This window comes from Diadema setosum, chromosome 12, assembly GCF_964275005.1.
Source record: "Diadema setosum chromosome 12, eeDiaSeto1, whole genome shotgun sequence".
Classification (NCBI taxonomy): domain Eukaryota; kingdom Metazoa; phylum Echinodermata; class Echinoidea; order Diadematoida; family Diadematidae; genus Diadema; species Diadema setosum.
The window spans coordinates 13,155,030-13,179,452 of NC_092696.1; the positions used below are offsets into that span (position 1 = coordinate 13,155,030).

General features: G+C 38.0%; 1 protein-coding gene across 1 annotated transcript in view; it reads left to right on the forward strand.

The window, feature by feature from the left end:
- The window catches only part of LOC140235727 (DNA damage-regulated autophagy modulator protein 2-like), a 47,638-nt gene extending 27,670 nt beyond the window's left edge, over positions 1-19,968 (forward strand). The window contains exons 4-6 of the mRNA XM_072315739.1: positions 12,966-13,143; positions 17,889-17,980; positions 19,585-19,968. Of these exons, the coding sequence (XP_072171840.1) occupies positions 12,966-13,143; positions 17,889-17,980; positions 19,585-19,968 (654 nt within the window). The remainder of the gene's footprint in view (positions 1-12,965; positions 13,144-17,888; positions 17,981-19,584) is intronic.
- The last annotated feature ends 4,455 nt before the right edge of the window (positions 19,969-24,423 follow it).

Here is a 24,423-nt window from a genome sequence, read left to right on the forward strand (position 1 = left end):
TTCTGCGGTAAGCCGGGGAATGGCCACAATTCAGTGATAAGTAGTAGCTAGACAATAACCAGCTGAGCCATAAATGGTTATTGAATGTAGAGGTCAATGTTCTCCTTTGTATGCATCACGTGCACTTCATTTTAGGGACTTTTTTGTACTGTTTTCCGAGTATGATTCAGGGAGACGGAGCATATTTTTCTTTATTCATTTTGTGTGTGTGTGTGTGTGTGTGTGTGACTAGATTGTAGTCATCCCCGAAGGATCTCTCACCTAAGTTTGGTCGGGAAAAATCTGGATCTAGGAGTAATTAACGTGGTGATATTTGATACATAACGAAACGAAATCAAGTCTGTTAATTCTTCTTGAAAAAAAAAAAACCACCTTTGATTTGTACAAAAGAAAATTGTACTTGTATGTTACGTTTGTCATGAAATTGCAGAAATAAACACATATTAGACATCAATGATATAAAAAAAATCAATTAATATTTACTGCTTAAACAAAAGAGATATCAAAGATCCATAATCCGTATTGCAGGAGAATGTGAGCGAAAGGTAACTAATGACTCTCCACCTCCCTATACCCCCTCCAAGGACTAAAACATGTTTCTTCAGTTTTGTTCTTTGATCATCATCATTACTGTTGGGAACATCCTACACTGTCATCTTATCAAAGTTCAGTCATAAGATTACGAAATATCGTGGGAGTTTTGACTCCGTGGAAAAAGGTGGCAAAGAAAAAGAAAACTACAAGAAGAAAAGACGGAAAGGCTTTGATGGATTATTTCCGAATATTCACAGCAGCATGATCGATGCTTCAATGGGTGTCCTCAAGGTTTCTGTGGAATTTGTATGCAACAGACGAGAAAGCTGCTAAAACTGACAACATCATGTTTCCCTGCAATCAATTCCTTCCCGATGACAGACACGATGACAGACACCCCTCTTTTTTTTTATTAGGCTTGATATAGGCCTACCCATGATGTAGTAGCATGTCACCGAGTGATTGACATGTTTTCAGTGAGTCACAAAGTGGGGGAGGGAATATTTTTATTTTGTTTTCGACGGGACGCTAATGAGGATATAACCGGCCACTTCATATTTTGTTATCTAATTTGAATCTGCATGACTGTTTGTGTAAGCTGCTACAGACGTTTCGCCTGATGAGGCGTATTAAAGGGGCATTCCAGACGACTTTTATGATTTTCCATCATGTAATACATAAAACAATAGTGTCATGTATAGATTTGTGGAATTTATTGCGGTCCTTGAGCAGATAAACTAACACCCTGACAAAAATCCAAAACATAATACACTGAACAAGGACGATGACACATGAGGCTTGCTCACATACTCTAGTAATGTAGTAATTTCATTCCATTGAATTACACTTGCTTAACAAAATCACCTGTGTAGAGTCTATGCATTTTGAAAACACTCTTATTACTCATCCCGGTCTCTATAAATACTGAACCTCTGTACCTAGTGTAATTAATTTGTAGATATTCCGATGTAAAGGTTAAAAAAAAAAGAAATAATCTGGAGGTCTCCTTTAACCAAGGAGGCTTGTCTAGTACCATCTTGATTTATCCAGACGCGAGATAACATCCTGTTTTCAGACCGAGGGAAGTGATGTGACCCTATCTCCCCCTAGCTCTTCCCGCGCGACTCTGTCAGTGTCTGTTGAAGAATCACAGCGACTTTCGAAGCGCGAGGGAATTTCATATTTTGCAGAGAGGGGGCCACAGTTAAACGCAACATAACCTGCTGGGGAACATCATTTTACTGCAGACATCATTTTCTTTCCCACCGCTTATACCTTATGAGGCACTAACAAAAGAATTGATGGAAATGACTGTGATAAAAAGCAAACATCGCCAATATGGTTTCTGCGGATGGCACTTCACGGACTAGTAGGGGAATCTTATACTTTTTTTGGTTCTCCTCGTTTTTCTCTCATTCTCTCCCTATTTTTTTTTAAGACAAAATAAATCAGAGAACTTTCGAGAAAACAGAGATATCAGAGAACTATCAGAGCACAACTCCCAGATGAACGAACGACAGATAGTTATATTTACCATCCATATACACCCTCCAATAATGAAGAGAGCCACGGCTATCTTTGTCCTTGAGATACATAACTATTCTCAGTAAGGTTAGATTTAGAACAATCTCTTTGATCATTGCTTGACGGACGGCCAGATTTGTAAGTGATTATCAGGATATCTTTACAAAGTTACGGTTATACAAAATGAGCGAGGACATATAGGGTAGGGTTTATTTTTGATATTTTATTTCCAATCTGACAGACAGATGCATTTTGATTGATGGTTTTAGGGCGAAGTATGCCGCTAATTCTAAATTTGGCGTTTTGTTGCACTAGATATCTATGCACAATTGTAGTGTCAAAATGACATACCCAAACGAAATTTGCTGACAGTGACGATAATGATTAAGGCAACTAGACTAGAGAAAGTTAAAGGAAACCAAATTCCAAAGAGCACTGTGGACTGAATAAAAACAACAACATTAGTAGAACACATCAGTGAAAGTTTGAGGAAAATAGGGCAATCGATGCGAAAGTATATTTTTAAATTTTGACGTTGTAATGACTGGATAACGAGACTATTAGAATTCATGACGTAATGTGTGGACAACAATATGAAGCAAATATAAAGAAAATTCTACAAAAATTCATTTTTCATGAAAATTAGACATTCCATTGACTTGATACTGACATAGTATTATTCCTCCTGCTTTCTAACAGCGGGTAGTCGAGTGTTCTTTCATTACGCTAGAAAAGTGAAAGCATGTTAAATTTTCTTTATATTGTTGCCCACAAATGATGTCATGAACTCAATTAGTCTCCTTATCCAGTAGTTCCAACACCTAAACTTTAAAAATTCATAACTTTTTCATAAACTATCCGATTTTCCTCAAACTTATTCACTGCTGTGTTCTACTTATGTTGTTGCTTTCACTCAATCCACATTTCTCTTTGGGTTTGGGTTTCCTCTAAAGGAGACTGGAAGTTCTTGAAGACAGTCAACGTGTATGGCATGAGGAGTTGGAAAATAAACGGCGTTCAAGTTCAAAGACAGTAAATTTAGGTTCGAATGGAATGATGTTGCTTATTTTTTTTTCTCTCTCAACACAGCAGCTGGTAGGAATGATTGGATTAAGTGTTTGACTTCGTTTCATCAAGGGAAGCTGTTGGATTATTAGTCAGGCATGTCAAACTGAATTAGATGAAACACACTAATGATATGTGCTTCTGAAGTGTGGAGGATGCTATGTCTGTTTATTACGGAACATTACCTTATTGGCTTTCACCGGACGTATCAATTAGCCTTTCAGGCGCATAATGTTGCGGGTCAGTTGCTTGTCCCGCAGCTGTTTATGACGTAATAAACAACAAGGGATGCGGTTTGGAACAATTACGCTAATGCGGTATGCCAGAGGATTTCCTATATCATGGGGCTGAAATACGCTCACTGAAAATTTATAGTAATCCTTTCACGGAAATGTCTCAAATATTGACATCCTATACGTGAGATATGGTGAATTTGGTGCTAGGGTGATTCCAGTTAATATATCCTGAAAAATGAACCCAGAGATGCGAGTTTGATTTTAATTAGGTACCTACTTTTCCTTCTTTTATTTATGTGGACGCATTTTTTTTTCTGTTTGCTTTTAGTTTGTTTGCTTGTTTTTTATTTTGGCATTTTGACCTACGAAAGCGGCGATAAATTGTTGTCGTTTTACTCTTTGGCCCGAATTCACGAAGGTGGTACAAATGAGACCATGGTTTAAACCATGGACAAAAACCATGGAGCGCCAAGTGTCGCACGGAATATTTCGTTACGAAATTGGTTATTTCGTCGACAAAATGACCGTTTCGTTAACGAAATCATAATTTCGTGGACGAAATGTTCATTTAGTTACAAAATGTAATCATTTCATCGACGAAATGACTGATTTCGTAACGAAATATTCCATGCAACACTTGGCGCTCCATGGTTTTTGTCCATGGTTTAAACCATGGTTTCATTTGTACCACCTTCGTGAATTCGGGCCTTTGAGTTTGAGATAATGCTTTTCTTTTAAGAAAGACATGATGTTACGAATATCATGCACTCCTCCATGATTGTTGTGAAAGCACGTCTTTTGTGTTTATTGTGTGGATTGAGTATGCATGAGTGCGTGCGTGCGTCCGTCCTTTCGTGCGTCCGTCCTTTGCAGTGTGTGTGTGTGTGTGTGTGTGTGTGTGTGTGTGTAGGCCCTATGTGCCCGCGAGTGTGTGTTAGTATATCGTTACTTTCTTGGTATAATAGAAAGGTGGGAATGAGGGTGGTTTTTGTTGTTGTTGTTGTTGTTATTTTTCTTTTAATATAATAGAAATTTCATTTTCTGTTTTTTTTTTTTTATGTTTGGCTAAATTGCCTACAATTCCATATGATTTTTTTTGTAGTTAAAGAGGAATGATCGGATAATTCATTTTAGTTTCTTTCTTTTGTTTGATTTCTGCCTTAAAATGAATTGAATGATTATTCTTGTCTTATGGAGTATGGATTATGTTTCATACATGTAGGAACATTTATGACAGATGTTATGTAGAATAACATCTGTCATAAATGTAAATAAGTTCATGTTCATGTTAGGTATTGTATACGAGGCCATGGCCTTGTGTACCATCCGCAACGATGTTGATTCTGTGTCATCTGTGTTCATGTTCGTTTCCTTGTTTTGTCTGTGTTTCATGTTTCTCTGTACGCATTTCGGTCTCCTTTCTTCTTTTAGGTCTGCATACCCCCACGTAGCTGCTGAGTTAGGACCAGGCGGGAGGCCAGTTATTAATTCCCGAATGTTTTATATTCTAACCCATGGCTGACACAATAAATTTTGCTTTTAATTCCTTGAATAATGATGAATTTTATAATACAGTAAGGCACTCTGAATCTGATCATGCAAATATTATTTCCAGTTTATATGAAGATTACATATCCGATAAATACAATACCTCAGCACAAGAATTTGAATATAACTTTGACTCAAATGATCCAGTCCAGAGTTCATCGTGTGTTTATTTGACAGAAAATCAGTACAAAAATCGGATCACGAATACAGTTGATGAAACATTTTTGTTAGCTCACTTTAAGATACGCAGTATCAATAAAATAAAGTTGCGCTTACTCTTAGAAAACCCAGATCATAAATCTTGCTCCATCATAGGGCTAACAGAAACATGGTTGAACTCTAATATCAGTCATTTATTTTTTTTACCCGGATTCGAATTTGTATTTAGAAACAGAAACGAGAGAGTTGGTGGAGGAGTTGGTTTGTACATCTCGAAAAAATTTAAATATATTATACATGAGGAGATTAGTGTTATGAGCGACGTACTCGAATCCCTTTTTATTGAATTGATAAATCCGCATGGAAAAAACATTATGATTGGTGTGGTGTAATTTACAGGCCCCCATCGTCGAACTTGAATGATTTTTTGACAGTTATGCAGGATTTAGTACAAAATCCCATGGCATCTATTAAAGATACATTTCTGATGGGCGATTTTAATATCGATCTCATGAAATGTAACTCCCAAAACAGTGCAAAAGAATTTATAGAAACATTAATGTCTGCTTCGTTTTTACCATTAATTTCCAAGCCTACCCGTGTCACCAGCCAATCGGCTACCCTTATAGACAACATTTTTTGTAATGTTCTTCCACTTCCTGAGTCTGGTATCGTCCTCTCTGACATCACTGACCATTTTCCTATATTTGCTCAGGTTCCAATTAAACTGACTAAACAAAATAATTATTATAAGCGTCGTAAGATTACTGCAGATAATCTTACAAGTCTCCAAAACAGTTTAAAAGAATTTGATTGGTCTTCTGTATACAACACTACCGATGTCAATTTGTCTTATGATTATTTCATATCTACTCTTACCTCCGAAATCGATAACCATATTCTCTTGCGTAACATAAAAAATAGACATAAGCAAATTCCAAGACTCCCGTGCAACGGCGAAATCCATACTGAGGAGTGGGGGGGATGATCGGCGATAGTCACCATCACCACGATTACAAGCCCATAACCGAACCGGCGCAGCCTTAAGGGGGACGGGGGTGAGAGAAGCTTGGTAACCCCCCCCCCCCCCACACACACACACACACACACACACACTTTACAGGGATCGGATGTCTCGCTCTTTTGCATGAAATATAAAGTGGGAGGAGAGTGATATATTTCTGACAAACTGTTACAAGCGAGCTTGAAAATTTTGACATTTTACAGTCCCAAAACTGCAGTTTGTGACTGTATTTTGTCCGCTTTAAAAATTAAGGGGGGAGGGCACCGGGTGAAACTGCCGGCAATTACTGACAGCAACATCAAGAGAATGGCATAACAATTAAATGCGAGCGAGCGAAGCGAGCGAGCTTGAAAATTTTGACATTTTCCAGTAAAAAAAAAAATTGCCGTTTTGGGCTGTATTTTTTCGCTTTGGAAATTAAGGGGGCGCACAGGGCGCAACTGCTGGCAGTTCGTATATGGGCAGCAACATCAGGAGAATGGCATAACGATTAAATGCGAGCGAGCGAAGCGAGTGAGCTTGAAAATTTTGACATTTTACAGTCCCCCTAACTGTCGTTTGTGGCTGTATTTTTTCGCTTTGGAAATTAAGGGGGAGCACCGTGCGAAAACTGCTGGCAATTACTGGCAGCAACATCAGGAGAATGGCATACTGATTAAATACGAGTGTGCGAAGCGAGCGAGCTTGAAAATTTTGACATCTTACAGTCCCCAAAACTGCCATTTGTAGTTATATTTTTCGCTTTGGAAATTAAAGGGGACGCACCGGGCACAACTGCTGTCAATCACTGGCAGCAACATCAGGAGAATGCCATAGCGATTAAATTTAAATTTAAATTAAAAGCCTTGAAATTTTGAAATTTTGCAATCCCAGAAAATGTCGTTTGTAGCTGCATTTTTTCGCTTTGGAAATTAAGGGGAGGCACACCGGGCGAAAACTGCTGGCAGTTACTGGCAGCAACATCAGGAGAATGGCATAATGATTGAGCGAGTGAGCGGAGCGAGCGAGCTTCAAAATTTTGACTTATTACAGTCCCCAAACTGCCGTTTGTAGCTTTATTTTTAGCTTTGGAAATTAAGGGGGGCACCGGGTGAAACTGCTGGCAATTACTGACAGCAACATCAAGAGAATGGCACAACAATAAAATGCGAGCGAGTGAAGCGAGCGAGCTTGAAAATTTTGGCATTTTCAGTAAAAAAAACTGCCGTTTTGGGCTGTATTTTTTCGCTTTGGAAATTAAGGGGGGCGCACAGGGCGCAACTGCTGGCAGTTCGTACTGGCAGCAACATCAGGAGAATGGCATAACGATTAAATGCGAGCGAGCGAAGCGAGTGAGCTTGAAAATTTTGACATTTTACAGTCCCCCTAACTGTCGTTTGTGGCTGTATTTTTTCGCTTTGGAAATTAAGGGGGAGCACCGGGCGAAAACTGCTGGCAATTACTGGCAGCAACATCAGGAGAATGGCCGCTAATGATTAAATGCGAGCGAGCGAAGCGAGCGAGCTTCAAAATTTTGACTTATTACAGTCCCAAAACTGCCGTTTGTATAGCTATATTTTTCGCTTTGGAAATTAAGGGGGGAGCACCGGTCGAAAACTGCTGGCAATAACTGGCAGCAACATCAGGAGAATGGCATAATGATTAAATGCGAGTGAGTGAAGCGAGCTTCAAAATTTTGACATCTTACAGTCCCAAAACTGCCGTTTGTAGCTATGTTTTTCGCTGTGGAGATTAAGGGGGGAGCACCGGGCGAAAACTGCTGGCAATTACTGGCAGCAACATCATGAGAATGGCATAATGATTAAATGCGAGTGTGCGAAGCGAGCGAGCTTGAAAATTTTGACATCTTATAATCCCCAAAACTGCCATTTGTAGCTATATTTTTCGCTTCGGAAATTAAAGGGGACGCACCGGGCACAACTGCTGTCAATCACTGGCAGCAACATCAGGAGAATGCCATAGCGATTAAATGCGAGCGAGCGGAGCAAGCGAGCCTTAAAATTTTGACATTTTGCAGTCCCAGAAAATGTTGTTTGTAGCTGTATTTTTTCGCTTTGGAAATTAAGGGGAGGCACACCGGGCGAAAACTGCTGGCAATTACTGGCAGCAACACCAGGAGAATGGCATAATGATTAAATCCGAGCGAGCGGAGCGAGCGAGCTTCAAAATTTCGACTTATTACAGTCCCAAAACTGCCGTTTGTAGCTTTATTTTTAGCTTTGGAAATTAAGGTTGAGCACCGGGCGAAAACTGCTGGCAATTTATGGCAGCAACATTATGAGAATGGCATAATGATTAAATGCGAGTGTGCGAAGAGAGCGAGCTTGAAAAATTTTGACATCTTACAGTCCCCAAAACTGCCATTTGTAGCTATATTTTTTGCTTTGGAGATTAGGGGGGGGGGGGCGCACCGGGCGCAACTGCTGTCAATCACTGGTAGCAACATCAGGGGAATGGCTTAGCGCTTAAATGCGAGCGAGCGGAGCGAGCGAGCTTTAAAATTTTGAAATTTTACACCCCAAAAACTGCCGTTTTTAGCTATATTTTTACGATTTGGTTTGTCCCACTTTTATGGGGGAACCATCCCCCCCCCCCCATTGACGCCTCTGCATATGAGGGAGCTTTTGTTAAGTGAAAGATATGCTGCACACTCTTTGACAAATTAGGGAAATATACGTCAATCTCAACAGTGTACGAAAGGGATCCAGTATAGCGGAGCTTTTGCATGTTTATGATTGCAATTCAACGATTTGGTGCATAGTTCTGGCGGTATTTGGACAATAATTCCATTAAGAAAGTTCGAAATTTGTCTTCATCTCGGAAATTGCTTGGAGGATAAACGATTTGCCTGCCTAAACACTTTCGTAGGGGCGGGGCAAATGCCCTTCCCCCCCCCCCCCCCGGAGATATTTTCGACGCCCCTGATCTTCCCTGGGTATACCCATAGATGTATCTTGACTGAATTATCAGTCACTGTCGTTCCTCATGAATGATTCAGGAAATGGAGGGGGTTCAATTATGGCAATATAGTTTTGTTATTGTTTGTTTGTTTGTTTTCGTACATATTTTGCAGATGGTCCCAAGTTACTCTCGTCTTAGCATGTTTACATGTAGGCCTACACTATTTGACGTTGTCAACGTCTGAGCCATACCTTACAGTGTATGTCCATGTCCGTGAGCGAGCGAAGCGAGCGAGCGCTAGAGAAAATTATGCATTCGATTTCCTACAAGATAGAATACTGTTCAGCTCTGTTACCTGTCTGAAGGCCGGCGTACAAACGTCATGCAATATGCCAAAATTGATACAATCACATTTCTGCTTCCTCCATTTTTTTTCTTCAAAATTCAGGGGGGGGATGATTGTACAGGCCATCCCCCCCTCCTCCATTTCAGGGGGGGATATATCCCCCCCATCCCCCCCGGGATTTACGCCCATGCTCCCGTGGATAACCCAGTCTATATTACGATCTATAAACAGGAAAAATAATTTGTTTTATAAATATAGATGTAATCCCACTGAAAAAAATAAGAACAAATATGTTTCATACAAAAACACACTCACCAAATTATTGCGTACGCAGAAGAATTTTTTTTTATGTTAATCAGATAAGCAAATATAAAAATGACATTAAAAACACATGGAAAACATTAAAGAATGCTATGAATACACCTAACAATTCATCTAATATTTTTGAAGTTCGGTGGGGCAATGCCTCCAGCAACACTCCCGCAGGCATGGCTGAATTTTTTAATGACTTTTTTTCTTCAATTGGAAAAAATCTTTCTCAAAATATTCCTCTTTCTAGTAAATCTTTTAGTGATTTTTTAGAAACACCTAACTCCAAAACTATATTTTTTGACCCAACATATAAAGAAGAAATAATAAAGATTGTTGCCAATTTGAAAGAAGGTAAAAGTCCTGGCCACGACGGAATTGACAACTATTTGATAAAAAACATAATTCCTCAAATAGTGGATCCCTTAGTACATATTATCAACTCATCTCTTGCAACTGGCCATGTGCCAAATATCATGAAAATTGCGAAAGTAATTCCTATTTATAAGAAAGGGGAGAAGGATGATGTCAGTAACTATAGACCCATATCTTTATTATCTTCTATTTCTAAGATTCTTGAAAGAATAGTCTACATCAGGACAGTACGTTTTCTTAAAACCTGCGACATATTTTCAAACTTTCAATTTGGATTCAGGGAAAATCACAGCACAACACACGCACTACTTGCCCTCATCGACAAAGTCACACACGCACTCGACACACTTTCACACACAATAGGTATCCTCTTGGACTTCTCCAGGGCCTTTGACACGATTAACCACGGAATACTTCTCGCCAAACTTGGTCTCATTATGGAATACGTGGAAAGGCCTTGGAGTGGTTCACGAGTTACCTATCAGAAAGATCCCAATTTGTACATGTCAACGGCTTTGACTCTCAAAGTAAAACAATTGCATGTGGTGTTCCACAAGGGAGTTTATTAGGCCCATTGTTATTCATTATTTATATTAATGATTTTCATAGATCCTCGGAGAAACTATCATTCATATTATTCGCGGATGACTCTAATCTTTTTTTTTTCCCACCCTGACCCAAATATCTTAATAAGAACAGTCAATGAAGAATTGGTAAAGGTCATACAATGGATATACGCGAACAAATTGTCATAATTATATTCAAAAAACAAAAGTTATGCTTTTTAGTAATTCTTTAGATAGCCTCCCAGGCAATATAACATTTGATACTACTCCCTTAGAAGAAGTTTCTTCCTTTAAATTTCTTGGTGTCTGCGTTGATAACAAGCTTTCATGGAGGAATCATATTGATAATATATGTAAAATTATTTCACGTAACATTGGCGTAATGAATAGATTAAAATATTATCTTCCTTCATCTGCATTATTAACTCTTTATTCTAGTTTGATACTCCCTTATTTAAACTACGGGATTCTTGCTTGGGGTAATACATATCAGATGTTACTTGATAAACTTCTTTTATTGCAAAAGAAAGCGCTTAGAATTGTTTTTAATTTACATACCCGAGAACATACAGATGCTTTGTTTTCTGACCATAAAATATTAAAAGTAAATGATTTGTATGTGTTTCAACTTGGTCAGTTTATGTTTAATTACAACAGTAATTTTTTACCTAAAATATTCCACGATTTATTTCATCGAAACAGTCATGTTCATAACTATCCCACGCCACGATCCGACGAATTCCATCTCCCGTTAATGAGAACCGCACATGCCCAAAATACATTTCTTTATACCGGACCCAGACTTGGAATAATTTAGAAAATAGTTTAAAAGATTCCCCCAAATTCGTCACATTTAAATATAAACTCAGAAAACATTTACTTTCTACTTATAATCTTAGATAATTTAAATTGCTATAATTTATGCTTGAGCTTTCACCTGTCCTGATGTCGCAGCACTTGGCGTGTTCTGTGTGCAGACCTCTCTTCTTTCTTCTCTCCTTTTCCTTTCATGTCTATTGTTCTTCGTAGACTTGTATTGTTAACCGTCTTCTCTCCTCTCGGTACTGTCTCGCGTCCTACAGTGTATATGCGTGTGGGTAATTGAATGTGTGTACGAATGTATTGTCCTTGTCATATTTTCCCGGTACACGTGGTTCAGTGAACAGTGTCCGGGCACTATAGCATTGGTATTCTATATTTTTTTTCCCGACCTGTGTATCTCAAAATAACTACATGTATATTGTTATAGAATAGTATATTATTTACTCATTATTTATCTAGCGATCCACGTCCGACAAGCTTTGCTTTTAAGTGGATCACTATTTTCCATAATCGAATTTATTTTCCGCTCGCCCACGTAGTATTTGTACAGTGTTCCTCTTTATTATTGTACATATATGTTGTTCTATAATTTGTCTCGTATATTACATGAATCTTTTGCAAGCGTTTGAACAATATCATTTCATGACATGTATACATTGTACTATGTTTTTGATTTTCGTTGATTGGAAATAAACTATGATTGATTGATTGATTGATTGAATGTATGTATTTTTTTGGAATTGTTATATTTTCAAAGGAAATGGAATTAATAAAAAGATCACTGAAAAAAAAAATAATAGACGTTTCTGTAATGTATTACAATGTATGGATGTTTCTTTTCCTACAGTTTGTGTTATAGTAACGAAGCATTGCATTCATCACGTTCCATAGGCAGGAATTTACTTCCATTAGTTGTTGCTACGTACGGCAAGCCTCTGGCAAGCTTTGTTGTTAATGGAGACCTTCGGATGATTTTCATCCTTGCATTGGGTGTACATTTGAACAACTAGATCATACTGGGTACAGAGTTTCGCAATCTATGGTGATTGGATGAGAAATAAGAATGTTTTCAAAATTTATAACAAATCACAACGAACAAGGGTGATGACATGGCAGCTTCACCATAAGGATGCATGAGTTCAGGCTCAAGAAAGCAGAACAAAGGGAGAAAACAAGCATAAATTCTGCACAGGTGAGCTTTATAAGCAAGCGGTATTGTGATAGAATCACACTGCATGCTACATTTCTGAAATATGTGAGCCTCCATGCCATCGTCCTTGTTGGGTGTAATTTTTGTTTAAGGTTTTTCAGTGCATTGGTTTCTCTGCTCAAGGACTACAATAAATATTCCACAAATCTATACATGGAACTGTTGACACTGTTGATTTTAAAATAGCTCTATACTACATGATGAGAAATAATGAAAGTCGTCTGGACTTCTGAAAAACTATAGAACCGATCTGTTGTAATGATCCAACTGGACTGATGATGCTTTCCTTGACACTTTTTTCCCTTTTCGTTTCTCTATTATCCTTGTTATTGTCGAACTCAAGTAGGACTCCAACGTCCTTATCGTTCACCTGATCGGCGCTTTCCTCCTTTTCGTCATGGGAACGGGTTACTGCCTCATCCACACGCTCATCTCGTACAAGCTCTACCCACAATACAACACGATGAGGCTGTGTAGACTTCGATTGGTCATCACCATGGTAACGGCGGTATCGATGTTTATCAGTATCCTTTGCAGCAGTCACGTGATGAGGTCGGGTCCCACGAGTATCGTGTGTCTGTTCCCCCATAATGGATAGACCGTTTCTGTAATTTATTACACTTTATACAGTTATAGATGTGTCTCTTTCAACAGCTTATAGTAACGAAGTATATTACCTGCTCACTCCCATTACGTTCAATAGGCAGGAATTCGCTTAGCTGTTGCTATAAAGTCGGCCAAGCCGACACTGTTGACAAACTATTGGTCTATTGCCAGTTCGTAATTAGCTCATGTGCACATTTGGACATGATGTCCAATTTCCCTCTCACTTATTTATGCACTCATTTTGTGTGTGTGTGTGTGTGTGTGTGTGTGTGTGTGTGTGTGTGTGTGGTGTGTGTGTGTGTGTGTGTGTGTGTGTGTGTCAAAATGCCATAATCCATAACTCAGGATAAACTTTTATGGCATTCATGTTCCGATAAAGAATGAAACTGTATAGACCAGCTGACGAGAATGACCCGTCAAGTTACTGGGGGGGGGGGGGGGGGAGCATCCATTTTACTGATTTTCATTTAATGCATTCATAAACCCTTTCTTTAAATAGTAGGCCTATTGCCAAATAATGTTATACTATAGGCTTATTGCTGGCAGAAATAGATCTGCTAGCTAACATTATTACAAGGATTACATGAAATGTCATTACTTCACATACGCTTATCTCAAAGAATAAAATCGTTATGGCTGCATGTTCTCGCAAATGACCTTTTTTTTTTCTGCTCATGCGCAAAGTAGAGCTACGAACTTGCTTCTTCCTGTCAGTCGACATTACCTACTGATGTTTCACAAGACAAAGGACATGTGTTGTTTTGTTTGTTATTCTTGTGTGTTCTGCATGTTCGCTCGTGGATTTGCGCATGCGTTATATCTTTGTACCTCCTGACATACATTAACGTGGTTGTAATGGTGAATGGGGGAGGAGGTGGGGGCATGTTTGGAGAAATTGACTTCTTAGAAGCCTTTACTCCAGTGGTAACCAGATTATGTCATAGTTACGACGACAACATACCAATTTGTGTGATATTAAAGGGATTGTGTAGTTTTGGTTGACACCTAATTTCAGGTTTCTAACATTTTTTTTTTTTGTGAGATAATGACAAACCTCTAATGAAATATGAAAGAGCATGTAATTCCATGAGGAATTCTACATTTGTTGATGAAAATTGGTTTTGAAATGGCTGAGATATTCAAAACAGAGTGATTCTAATAAAGTGTGGGACCCACACTTTATTACAATCGCTTTGTTTTACCTTTTTTTTTTGAGGATGTTTCAGTCATTCCAAACCCGATTTTCATCAAATAAATTTTGAATTCCTCGTACAATGGTATGCTCTGTACTATTTCATAAGTGTTTTCTTGGTATCTCGCAAAAAGTTAAAAGCCCAATTTTCATCTCCACCGATACTGTACCATACCTTTAAGCTGCCTATAGATGATTTTTTATATATATATATTTGAAAGTTGCTTGTGAAGAATACTTTTTTTTGTTGTTGATCTTCGTGTTTAATTTCTGATCAAAACAGGAAATTTGATGTAGATTTTAATTTGTGCAGGTCAATGAGGAAGAGTCTGACGTCATTGCATTGTCACCTAATCAAATTTGCATATCAATTTGTTGCAACTTTGTTGCATGAAACCATGGTAAATCGCAAAATGCCATAAATTTCATATAGATCCGATTTATCTGTTTAGTAAGCACACCTCAAAATGTCATAAAAGACCAGATTATGTTCAGATCTGATTCACGAAGATAAGGTATTACGTGTCCAGATAACAGGCATGCTTGAACGAGGCTTTGACCACACTTTTTCCACATGGCAACGATCTATTATGCAAGGCGCATTGCAAGTACTGAAATGCATTAAGAAAGTGTTGGTGAATAGAACAGCTTGCTTCTTGATCCACAGAGCAAATAACTATCCATACATTTAAAAACGCGATAGTAAACTGATAAGCTATTGGTCATTTGCACATCAAAAGTTATTCAAAAAATCTGCCAACCGCGTGCGTATATCCGCCAGCTTTCAACCATATACGAACTTCCCCGTAAAATGCACCCGTGCATAGCACTGTCAAAGCATCTTAAGTAGGGAGGTTTATTGATGTATTCCGATTTCCGTTTCTTTTTTTTCTTCTGACGATCGAGTACCGAGCTATTGATCCACATGTTCCTCCTATAAAGTTTCACTCATGGACTCCAGTTTGTATGCAAAACTATTTATTGTTGCGGAATAGCGCCAGCCTCGAGCTATAAGCTTCTTTGTTGTTCAGAACAGTCACGATTGATAGAGGGAATTCAGTTTTGAATAATGTGCCAGTGACCGAGTCTGTTAATGCAGTTGTCATTGGTAGTGATGAAATAGACCGGTTTACCAATACATTCAAATTTTATGCATGCCTTTCTGACAAAGTGTTCGTCTTCTTGACAACCCGAAAGCTTGCCCGGGGTCATTGTGAGACATAGCAACGAATGATTATGTATACTGGATTCAAAGCATTTAAAGGCGTTTCTTGAGATACAAATTAATAGAATACCTTGTTATTATGTCAGGACGGAAGAAACACGACGAAACTCCGCTGTGCACGAACCCGTCAGAAAACTAAAATTGACTCGTCGTAGATGGGGTACTACCTGACCAAAACCTAGACCGATTCTTGCTCGTTACATGATTTTTTTTTTTTCGCCGTGGTTCACTTTCATCGGAACAAAACTTAAAAAGTCTTACTATCGGATCAATATATAGTTTCTAAATTCTCAATTACATAATGTACTTTTAGCACGACAAACGTTGCTTTATGTTTCATTATTATTAATAGAAGGGATCGGTGCAATATAGTGCTAACCCACACTTCTGTCAAAATTGAGTTACATGCATTTTCATAATCCTTATCCTTCACTCTAACCTCCGTGAAAATATCATATTTGAATTCAACCAATAAGATGGTAAAAATGCATGCATTCATGTTTTATCAATATACTATTATAGTATTATCATTATTTTGATCTTTATGATTGCCATAAAAATATCTGTAATTATTATCTGTAATGAATACAAATTTGTATCTGTATGTGTATCTGTATGTGCACGTATTAAACTATACCTAACATTTTTTTCCTCTCTTCAGAATTAACAGTTTTATAGCTAGTTTTCATCAAAGATACACCTAACATCGCACAAACGGAGACACGGTGACATTAAAGAATGTCTACTCAGGTTGCTGCTTTTTCGGTCAGAGTAGACAAGTGGTAGAGTTCGTCATTCGTTACAAAAATGTATGAGGATGATAAAATCCTGTTGTTTCACTGCTTGCAGAGCAGAGATTGACTATGCTCGACACCTGTCCAGACAACCACTCCGTCAACGATACGTTTTATTTTTCTTTATATTACTTTCATGTATTCGTTGATAAATCTATTTGTTTATCATTATTCACGTCTTTACTCATTCATTCATTCATTCATTCATTCAATCATTCATTCATTCATTCATTCATTCATTCATTCATTCATTCATCCATCCATTCGTTTGTTCGTTCATTCACTCTCTTCAATATTATCTACTGACTTTTGACCGTAAGGGAACTCAACTCTGACAAAATTACAGGCTGCTAGCAGTTCATGTATGCTTATTAATATACTCCCATGGCCTACGTAAACAAATTTATTTGTAGATCGTTATTATGCAGCCGTATATATTTTAGTGCAAGCTTTCTCCGACTGATCCGATTCTTCTGTTACGACTGAATACTTGATTTTTCTGCACATTCACATCCGTCGCTCAAACACAAGAGACGATTCACTCAAAGCATATTTAGCAATTTAACTTTTTTTTTTTTATAGCATTAAACATATTTGCTTGTAGAGTTATTGCTGACGGCATAGTAGTCATGGTAATATCAGTTTATAAACCCTTTCTGTGTCAGGATCAATGGACAGTGTGCACAGCGCTATGGGGTTTTTTGTGTCAATCGGCACCCAAAGCATATAAAGGGTTAAAGAAGGAGGGGGGGGGGGGCACAGACACAGACAAACACACACAATTTTTTATTCACACTCATAATATAGGCGTGTGTATGGCAATGATATATGAAGCTACAGGACAATTCCACCTTCACATACATAATTACAAGGATTGAGAAAAGGCAGCAATATCAGCAGAACACCTCAGTGAAAGTTTAAGGAAAATCAGATCATCCGTTCAAACGTTATTTTTGAAGTTTCTGCACAGTCACTGCTGGATGACAAGACTATACAGTGTTTGTTGTCACATGCTCAGAACGACATAATCAAAATATAAACAGAATTCCACAAAATGTCGTTCTTTCTTTGAAAAAAAAGAGTACTCATTCCTTCGACTCGCTACTGACATATTATGTTAGGGGTAATTTTATTGCTTCTGCCTTCTGAATGAGGCAAGTCAAGTGCTCTACTATTATGCGCGAATGAAGCGAAAATCAAATTTTCTTTTTACTTCCCTTAATCGTTATTACGCATGTGACATTACAAGCTGTAGTAGTCTTCTCATCCAGCGATGGCTTCACTGAAACTTCAAAAATTCATAATGTCTGAAATAATTGTTTCATTTTCCTCAAACTTTCACTTATGTTTTACTGATATTGCTACATTCTCTCAGTCCTTGTGCAGGTGGACTTGTCCTAATGGATATTGCTTTTGTAGTATAACTTCCTTGACTGTTCTCCCAACAACAAGGCATTGCAACAGGTGTGGTTGCCGAGATGCTTTGGTACCAGACACACGGGGATCACTCGAGATCACAGGTGCACTGGTCGCCGGAAGATGGGGTAAGGATTGATTCATTTCAATTCAGTTATTTTCATTTTTTTTTCAACAAAACAAAACACATAATAAATCCAAAATCATATCATAGCCATATGCTTGACTCTGCAAAGGGTAAATGATATTTAACATAGAAAGATATAAATGCATACAGGCAAAATAAGAAGTTATGTTTAGAGAAATAATGAACCGAGAGGCTCAAAAGCATGCTAGTATATTATGATGCTTGTATATTGCGATGTATAAACACAGACACATTTCTTGCAATACGAATATATTATTAATCCAGCCCTGTAAGAAGCCAGACAATAGGGGGCGTGCATGCACAATGTGCCCGTCGCATCGATGAGCTTTGCGTCCCACCATGTACCGGTAATCACTGTAAGGTTGTTGTTGTTGTTGTTGTTGTTGTTGTTGTTGTTTTTTTTTTTTGGGGGGGGGTTGTTGTTGTTGTTTTGTTAGCTTGTTTGTTTTTACATTATATTAATACTGAGTGTGAAACGCTTGGAAAAAAAAATCTCACGCTTGTGGAGAACTCACAATCCTATCATATGTAAAGTAGATCAGAGAGGGTCTTGACTTTCAATCTACTCTGTAATGTTCTTATACCATGATGGCTTTTGTTTTCGTATAATACCCAAGCTGTTCGATTTCTCTTGACGCAAACCGCAGCATGATAATCTCAGTACCTCACTTTGTTGGCGAAGCGAAATGAAGAGCGTCATATTTTGTTGTGTCTGTATCTATTCATTTTTGGTTATAAGAATGTATCCATGGTATCTGAGTCCAATTTTGTTAAATAAAATCAAAATAATTACAAAATAACGTACTTTGTGTGATAAACTGTGTATGTGTATTCTCGGTCTTGATGCCTCAGTCTGACGGGCAGAACTTCACAAGACCTAGCTTTATAGAAACAAAACAAAACGAGTATCTAACTTGTACACTGCAAAAACTCCGGTGTTAAATATGAAACACCGAGCTGGTGTTAAATTTCCGGCGCTCATTCATGGTGTTAGAGTAACACCTCCGGGTGTCATTTCAAAATATAAAATTGTTTTTTTGATAGTTTCTGAGTTACTGAATTTCTTGTTAATTCTGAACTTCAACAAGACGATGAAGAATTTTCCGATAAAGTACTTGATTTTTGGAAAAAAAAAATGTGTAAACACATTTACACCACAGTAACACCAGTTGGTGTGGTCTCCTATTGAAGCTGGACGGGTGTTGTACCATTGAAATTAACACCACCAATATCAAATCAACACCATGCGGTGTCATTAATGAATTAACTCTAGCGCAGTGTCAAAAATATCACCAGCTACAGTGTCAAATTAACACCACGAAGTGCCAGGTGAACACTTTTTAACACCGTCACAATACATTTTCTACACCTGTGGGTGTGGTCCTCTATTGAAGAATGATCGGTGTTAGATTTAACACCCATGGTGTTAAATCTAACACCGCTGTTTTCACAGTGTACCCTACGAGTTATGTCATTAGCTCTTCGTCACCTGATCAGTAATGTCATTTTATCTCTCTTTCTCTCTCGCTCTGCCTTCTGGAAATTTGCTGCTCCTCATTCATCCTCCCATCCTCCCGTCTCCAGGGTTACGTCCCGCATCTCATCAGCGCCTTCTCGGAATGGGTAATGAGCATCTCATTAATGGTCTTCTACCTCACTTACACCAAAGAGTTCTTTAACCTTCAGCTTCATGTCACCGTCTCTCAGTGCGACCTTCCCGACGCTCTCTGGATCACGTGTAGGGAGGTGCTGTCCCCGCCCATCCGCACCCCTTCGTCCCGCCCCGCCTGCTCGCGGGCGGTCGCAGAAGGGGAGGTGGCTGAAGAGGGCGTGGTCGGGAGACCGTGTTGCCATAGGGACAGCCGAGAGTCGTCCGGATCAAACCAGACGAACAGCCTCCAGCAGTCGGAAAACTCGCCGCTGTGTGGAAGTACGAGCGCAACCAGTAAATCTGGGATGTTTGTTTAAAAACGACTTTACGGACAAAGTAAGGAAGATGGACGAGTGCTTTGATATATTTCTGACGCGCTTCCGAGCTACTGATTTGCACAAAGAAACAATTTACCTTTGTATCGCACCAAACTCTTTTTGATTGCGCCTGAAAACTGCTTGATAGAAGAAAGATGGTTAGATATCTATGCACCCGAAACAGCATGTCGCATTTTTTTTTTAAGTCCAGACGATGAAGACTCTGTGTAAAGTTCTTCTCATGATTTATTTTATCCCCTATATCTAGGTTTGAGAGTAACAGGAGTCGGCCTAGTGAGTATGATTATTGTCTTGTTTATCAAACGATACTCTCTGTGTGCCATAGCGCTGAATTCTTGTCATGTACGTATGTGTGAGAAATTTGTGATTATGCATTGTTCACTCACTGGGATAGAAGGGTAAACGGGTAGTGATCTATATGTACTGTATAGATGTCGAGCATTGTGTAGGCAAGCCGAAGCTCATATTCCATGGTAACAACAGGAAAATTAAAGTTCTCAGGCCTAAGATCAAAATGATTAAAAAAAATGTAAATGGCAAAATTAATGAATATAAATTAATAAAATAATCATTTCTTTTACTTCACTTCAGGGATCTGTTTTTAGTTAGCACTTTATTTCAACTTTCACTTAAAAACATGACACCAAATGAACACGTTGAAGTTTGAGACATAAATGGCAATGGCATATTATGCATAATATTGCTTCAAGCAAGACAAAAATAGAGACTACTAGTTAGTTTTCAAGTAAGCAAATTCAAGCCTATTGAGGAAGATGTATGTCTGACATAATCGGGGGAACGAAACTGAAAGTAATCGTTCTATGCAATTAAGTGAGTCGTACGACTTTAATTGGGAGAAATGTACTGAAAAGCTGATAAGCTTATATGAAATAGGTCCCTCTGAAGAAAGAGAGAGAGAGAGTGTGTGTGTGTGTGTGGGGGGGGGGGTTAGCTGTAGACTAAGACAGTGGCGGATCCGGGGGGGGGGGGCGCCCCCTCTTTATTCCTTGTTAAAACAAAAGAAATGAAAAGAAAAAGAAATTAGGGGGTGCGTGCGCCCCCTTTCAGTTTGTAAAGGCGCCTCCCTTTTACAGAATTTCTGGATCCACCCCTGGACTAAGAGAAGCATAAGGTGGAACTTATACAGAATAATATTATAAATACAATATCATGTCGCACACTGTATATAACTGAATGGCTCTGCCATTGGCGCCGTTGACAACGAGGAAACTACAGGTGACGTCTGGCAGCCAACTTGCTGCACTATTACGTAAATGAAGACAGTAAAAATGAATTTTACTTCAGACTCATGATTTTTGTCACTTAAAAACTCAGAACCGTACTGTCATTACGCTTATATGAGAACTCTTGAACGCTTGCTAACGAAGTCACTGTCCTTTTGAGTTGTGGTTTAGAAGAGGAATGTAAGAAAAAACTTGAGTTTATTCTTTTAAACACGTCAGTCTTAATCGAGAGTCTTTCGCTTGAAAACAAAACCACGTTTTACATTGGGCTCGCAGCGTAAATACCCAAACAAACAAGAAACAACAACGCTCAACAGCCTCTTGTCAAATATGAAGTGATCCCAAGTGTAAGAATGCGTTTTACAAAAAAAAAAAAAAAAAAAAAAAGCAAACGCAATAACAGCAGAGGCATGAAACAGGAGAGACATCCAAATTTCCAATCGGGTATAATTATCATTTGATACTATTGTTTGTTTGTTTGTTTTTTCTCCAGTCGAAGTTCGTTGAACTCTACCAGAACAAACAAGCAAAGAAACACACGACAATTTTCGATTGTAGACTGCTGGCTTGAAATGAGAAAATTCAATTCTTGACTTATGAAGATACCGCCTTTCTTTCTCCCAGCACAAAAATCTGATTATGACTGATTGTGTTGAAAAGATTGTTATAAGGAAAGATGACTACTGCTTGATGACGCGAGTCTGTTCTGGCAAAACGTGCACACAAAATATGATAAAACAAACGAGTGCCTTTTATTCAATTTTCACCGTACCACCTGCAAAAATCGCCTTTGTCTGACTCAGAGGGATGGCTTTCACACACTGTATAACCAAATCAAGCGCTTTTATTCAGAGAGACGATATATTCATAAGACAGCGTGTCTTACCAATTAGGGTAGCAACCACACCCATCATGGAATATATGAATTCACTGTGCTCGCTTTCATCATCATTCCTCAGCAACAGGCCCTTGGAATAATTAACATGCTATAATAAACTATTACACGTGAACGACAGAGGATAGATAGCAAGATAGATAGATAGATAGATAAACAAAGATAGATTAACAGAGAGACTTAGAGGGAGAAAGATATTAAAGAGTCAGTGTGATGTTATGTCATTCGTATTGTTATATAATTGCTATATAGAAACACATTTTCGTATCCTGTCTTTGAATGTAAGCCCAAAGAATGTAGTTGCTTCGCATCATCTTCAAAAATCATTATGACGGGCAAAGACCCCTTGACCTTACTGGCGTCACATCATTCAGTGACGGATTAAGTATATGTACACATAAATGTGTGTGTACGTGTATGTGTGTGTATGTGTGTATTTTTAACGCATTCTGTTCTTGCAGACGAAAGTAACAGTCGTTGGTTTACTTTGTATATCTTGTGCCTTTAAACAGCCTATTTATGTACTGGTTTTCAAGGTGAATTTTTGTAATTACTGTACCATTTTTATGGCTTGTCGATGCCTATACGATTTCATGTAAAGTTTTGTGAATATGTAAATTCTACTATACTCTCTTCAATTAAAACACACAAACGTGTATTCAATTCAATTCATTTTATTTTCATACTTCTCATTTATGAACATTACAACAGAAACCAGACAAGTTCTTTTACCTTGTGAACAATGTGCAGAAAACAAACAATATACATGGTGATAATACAGTAATTACATGTAATGATAACTGGTCAAAATCGAAATCGAAATGGGGTTGATCAAAGAGAAGTATGACGGGACCTACATGAAAGCTAGCTTGTTTGGCTGTAGCCCCGAGTAATCAGTGTTTGTGAAAAAGAAACGGAGAACAGATAGAAGATAAGACCAGAATGATGATGTAAGGTTGCCAAATTTTATGTAATAAAAAAGAAGAAAAAGAAGAAGAAGAAAAACAAACAAACTATACATTAATATGAACTTACTGTGACCGAGCCATCATTATTATACAGCCTACTTTGGTATATATACTATAAACTATTGATGCATTAAAACTTTCACCAGGATATGATCAGTAAGACACAAAAAGTAACATGTACAGCTATTAAGCCATTTGGTGCCTGCCGTCAAGCTCTGCATAGAAGGTTAGAGAGGGGTAGAGGGAAAGAGGAAGAGAGGGAAACGAAGTAGAATGTGAAATTGCTAATGATGAATTCAGAGAGCCTGATGGAAAGACCCTAAATGGAATCTGCAACGTGTTGACAAAATGTTTGATTGGACAATAACATACCACAGTACATGTATTACATAAGACATTACGACTATTCAGTGTCTGCAAAATATGCACTCAATAAAAACTCTTTTAATTTACGTTTAAAGGAATATAAAGACGAGCAGATTGTTATTTCGGGGGAGAGGTCATTCCAGTATCTAGGGCCCGTTTACATTATCGTTTTTTTAGCGAAAATTGTTCGAGTACGTGGAAGGTGAAATGCGTCACTTCGGCGGGTAGGATAATTATGAATCAAATATTTTTTTTTTTCTGAAAATGCGAGTAAAAACATCCGGTAACTCGTTGGCAGAAAATTTGTACATAAATATGCCGACGTTGTAACTGAACAGATCTGATATTTTCAGTATTTTATTTTTCAAAAATAAATCATTCGTGTGGGACAAATATCCGACATGGTTGATATTTCTGATGGCATGTTTTTGAATACGGAGCAGTATATCAAGAAGATTTCTAGTTGCATTCCCCCACACAAGAATACCATAATTAAGGTACGGAGTAATCAAAGTAGAATAAAGATTAAGCAGAATTTGACTTGGAAAAACACTCTTAAGTTTATTAAGGACACCCGTATTTTTAGAAAGAATATTACTTAAATAACTAACGTGGGATTTCCAAGATAAATCACTATCAATAAAAAGCCCTAAAAATTTTATACAACTGACTTGAATTAATTCAGTTTCATTAAACTTAATATGAAAAGGAAGGGTTTTAAGACTATTGCTAAAAAGCATACAATGAGTTTTATCAATATTAAGTGACAATTTGTTGGCGTATATCCAAGATTGCACAGATTTAAGTTCTCTATTCACTGTGTTAACAAGAGTATAAGGATCTCTGTGTGTAAAAAACAGATTGGAGTCGTCAGCAAAACATATAAAGGAAAGAATTGGCGAGGAACTAGGAAGATCGTTAATGTACAAAATGAACAATAGTGTATCTTTCTTTCGAGAAT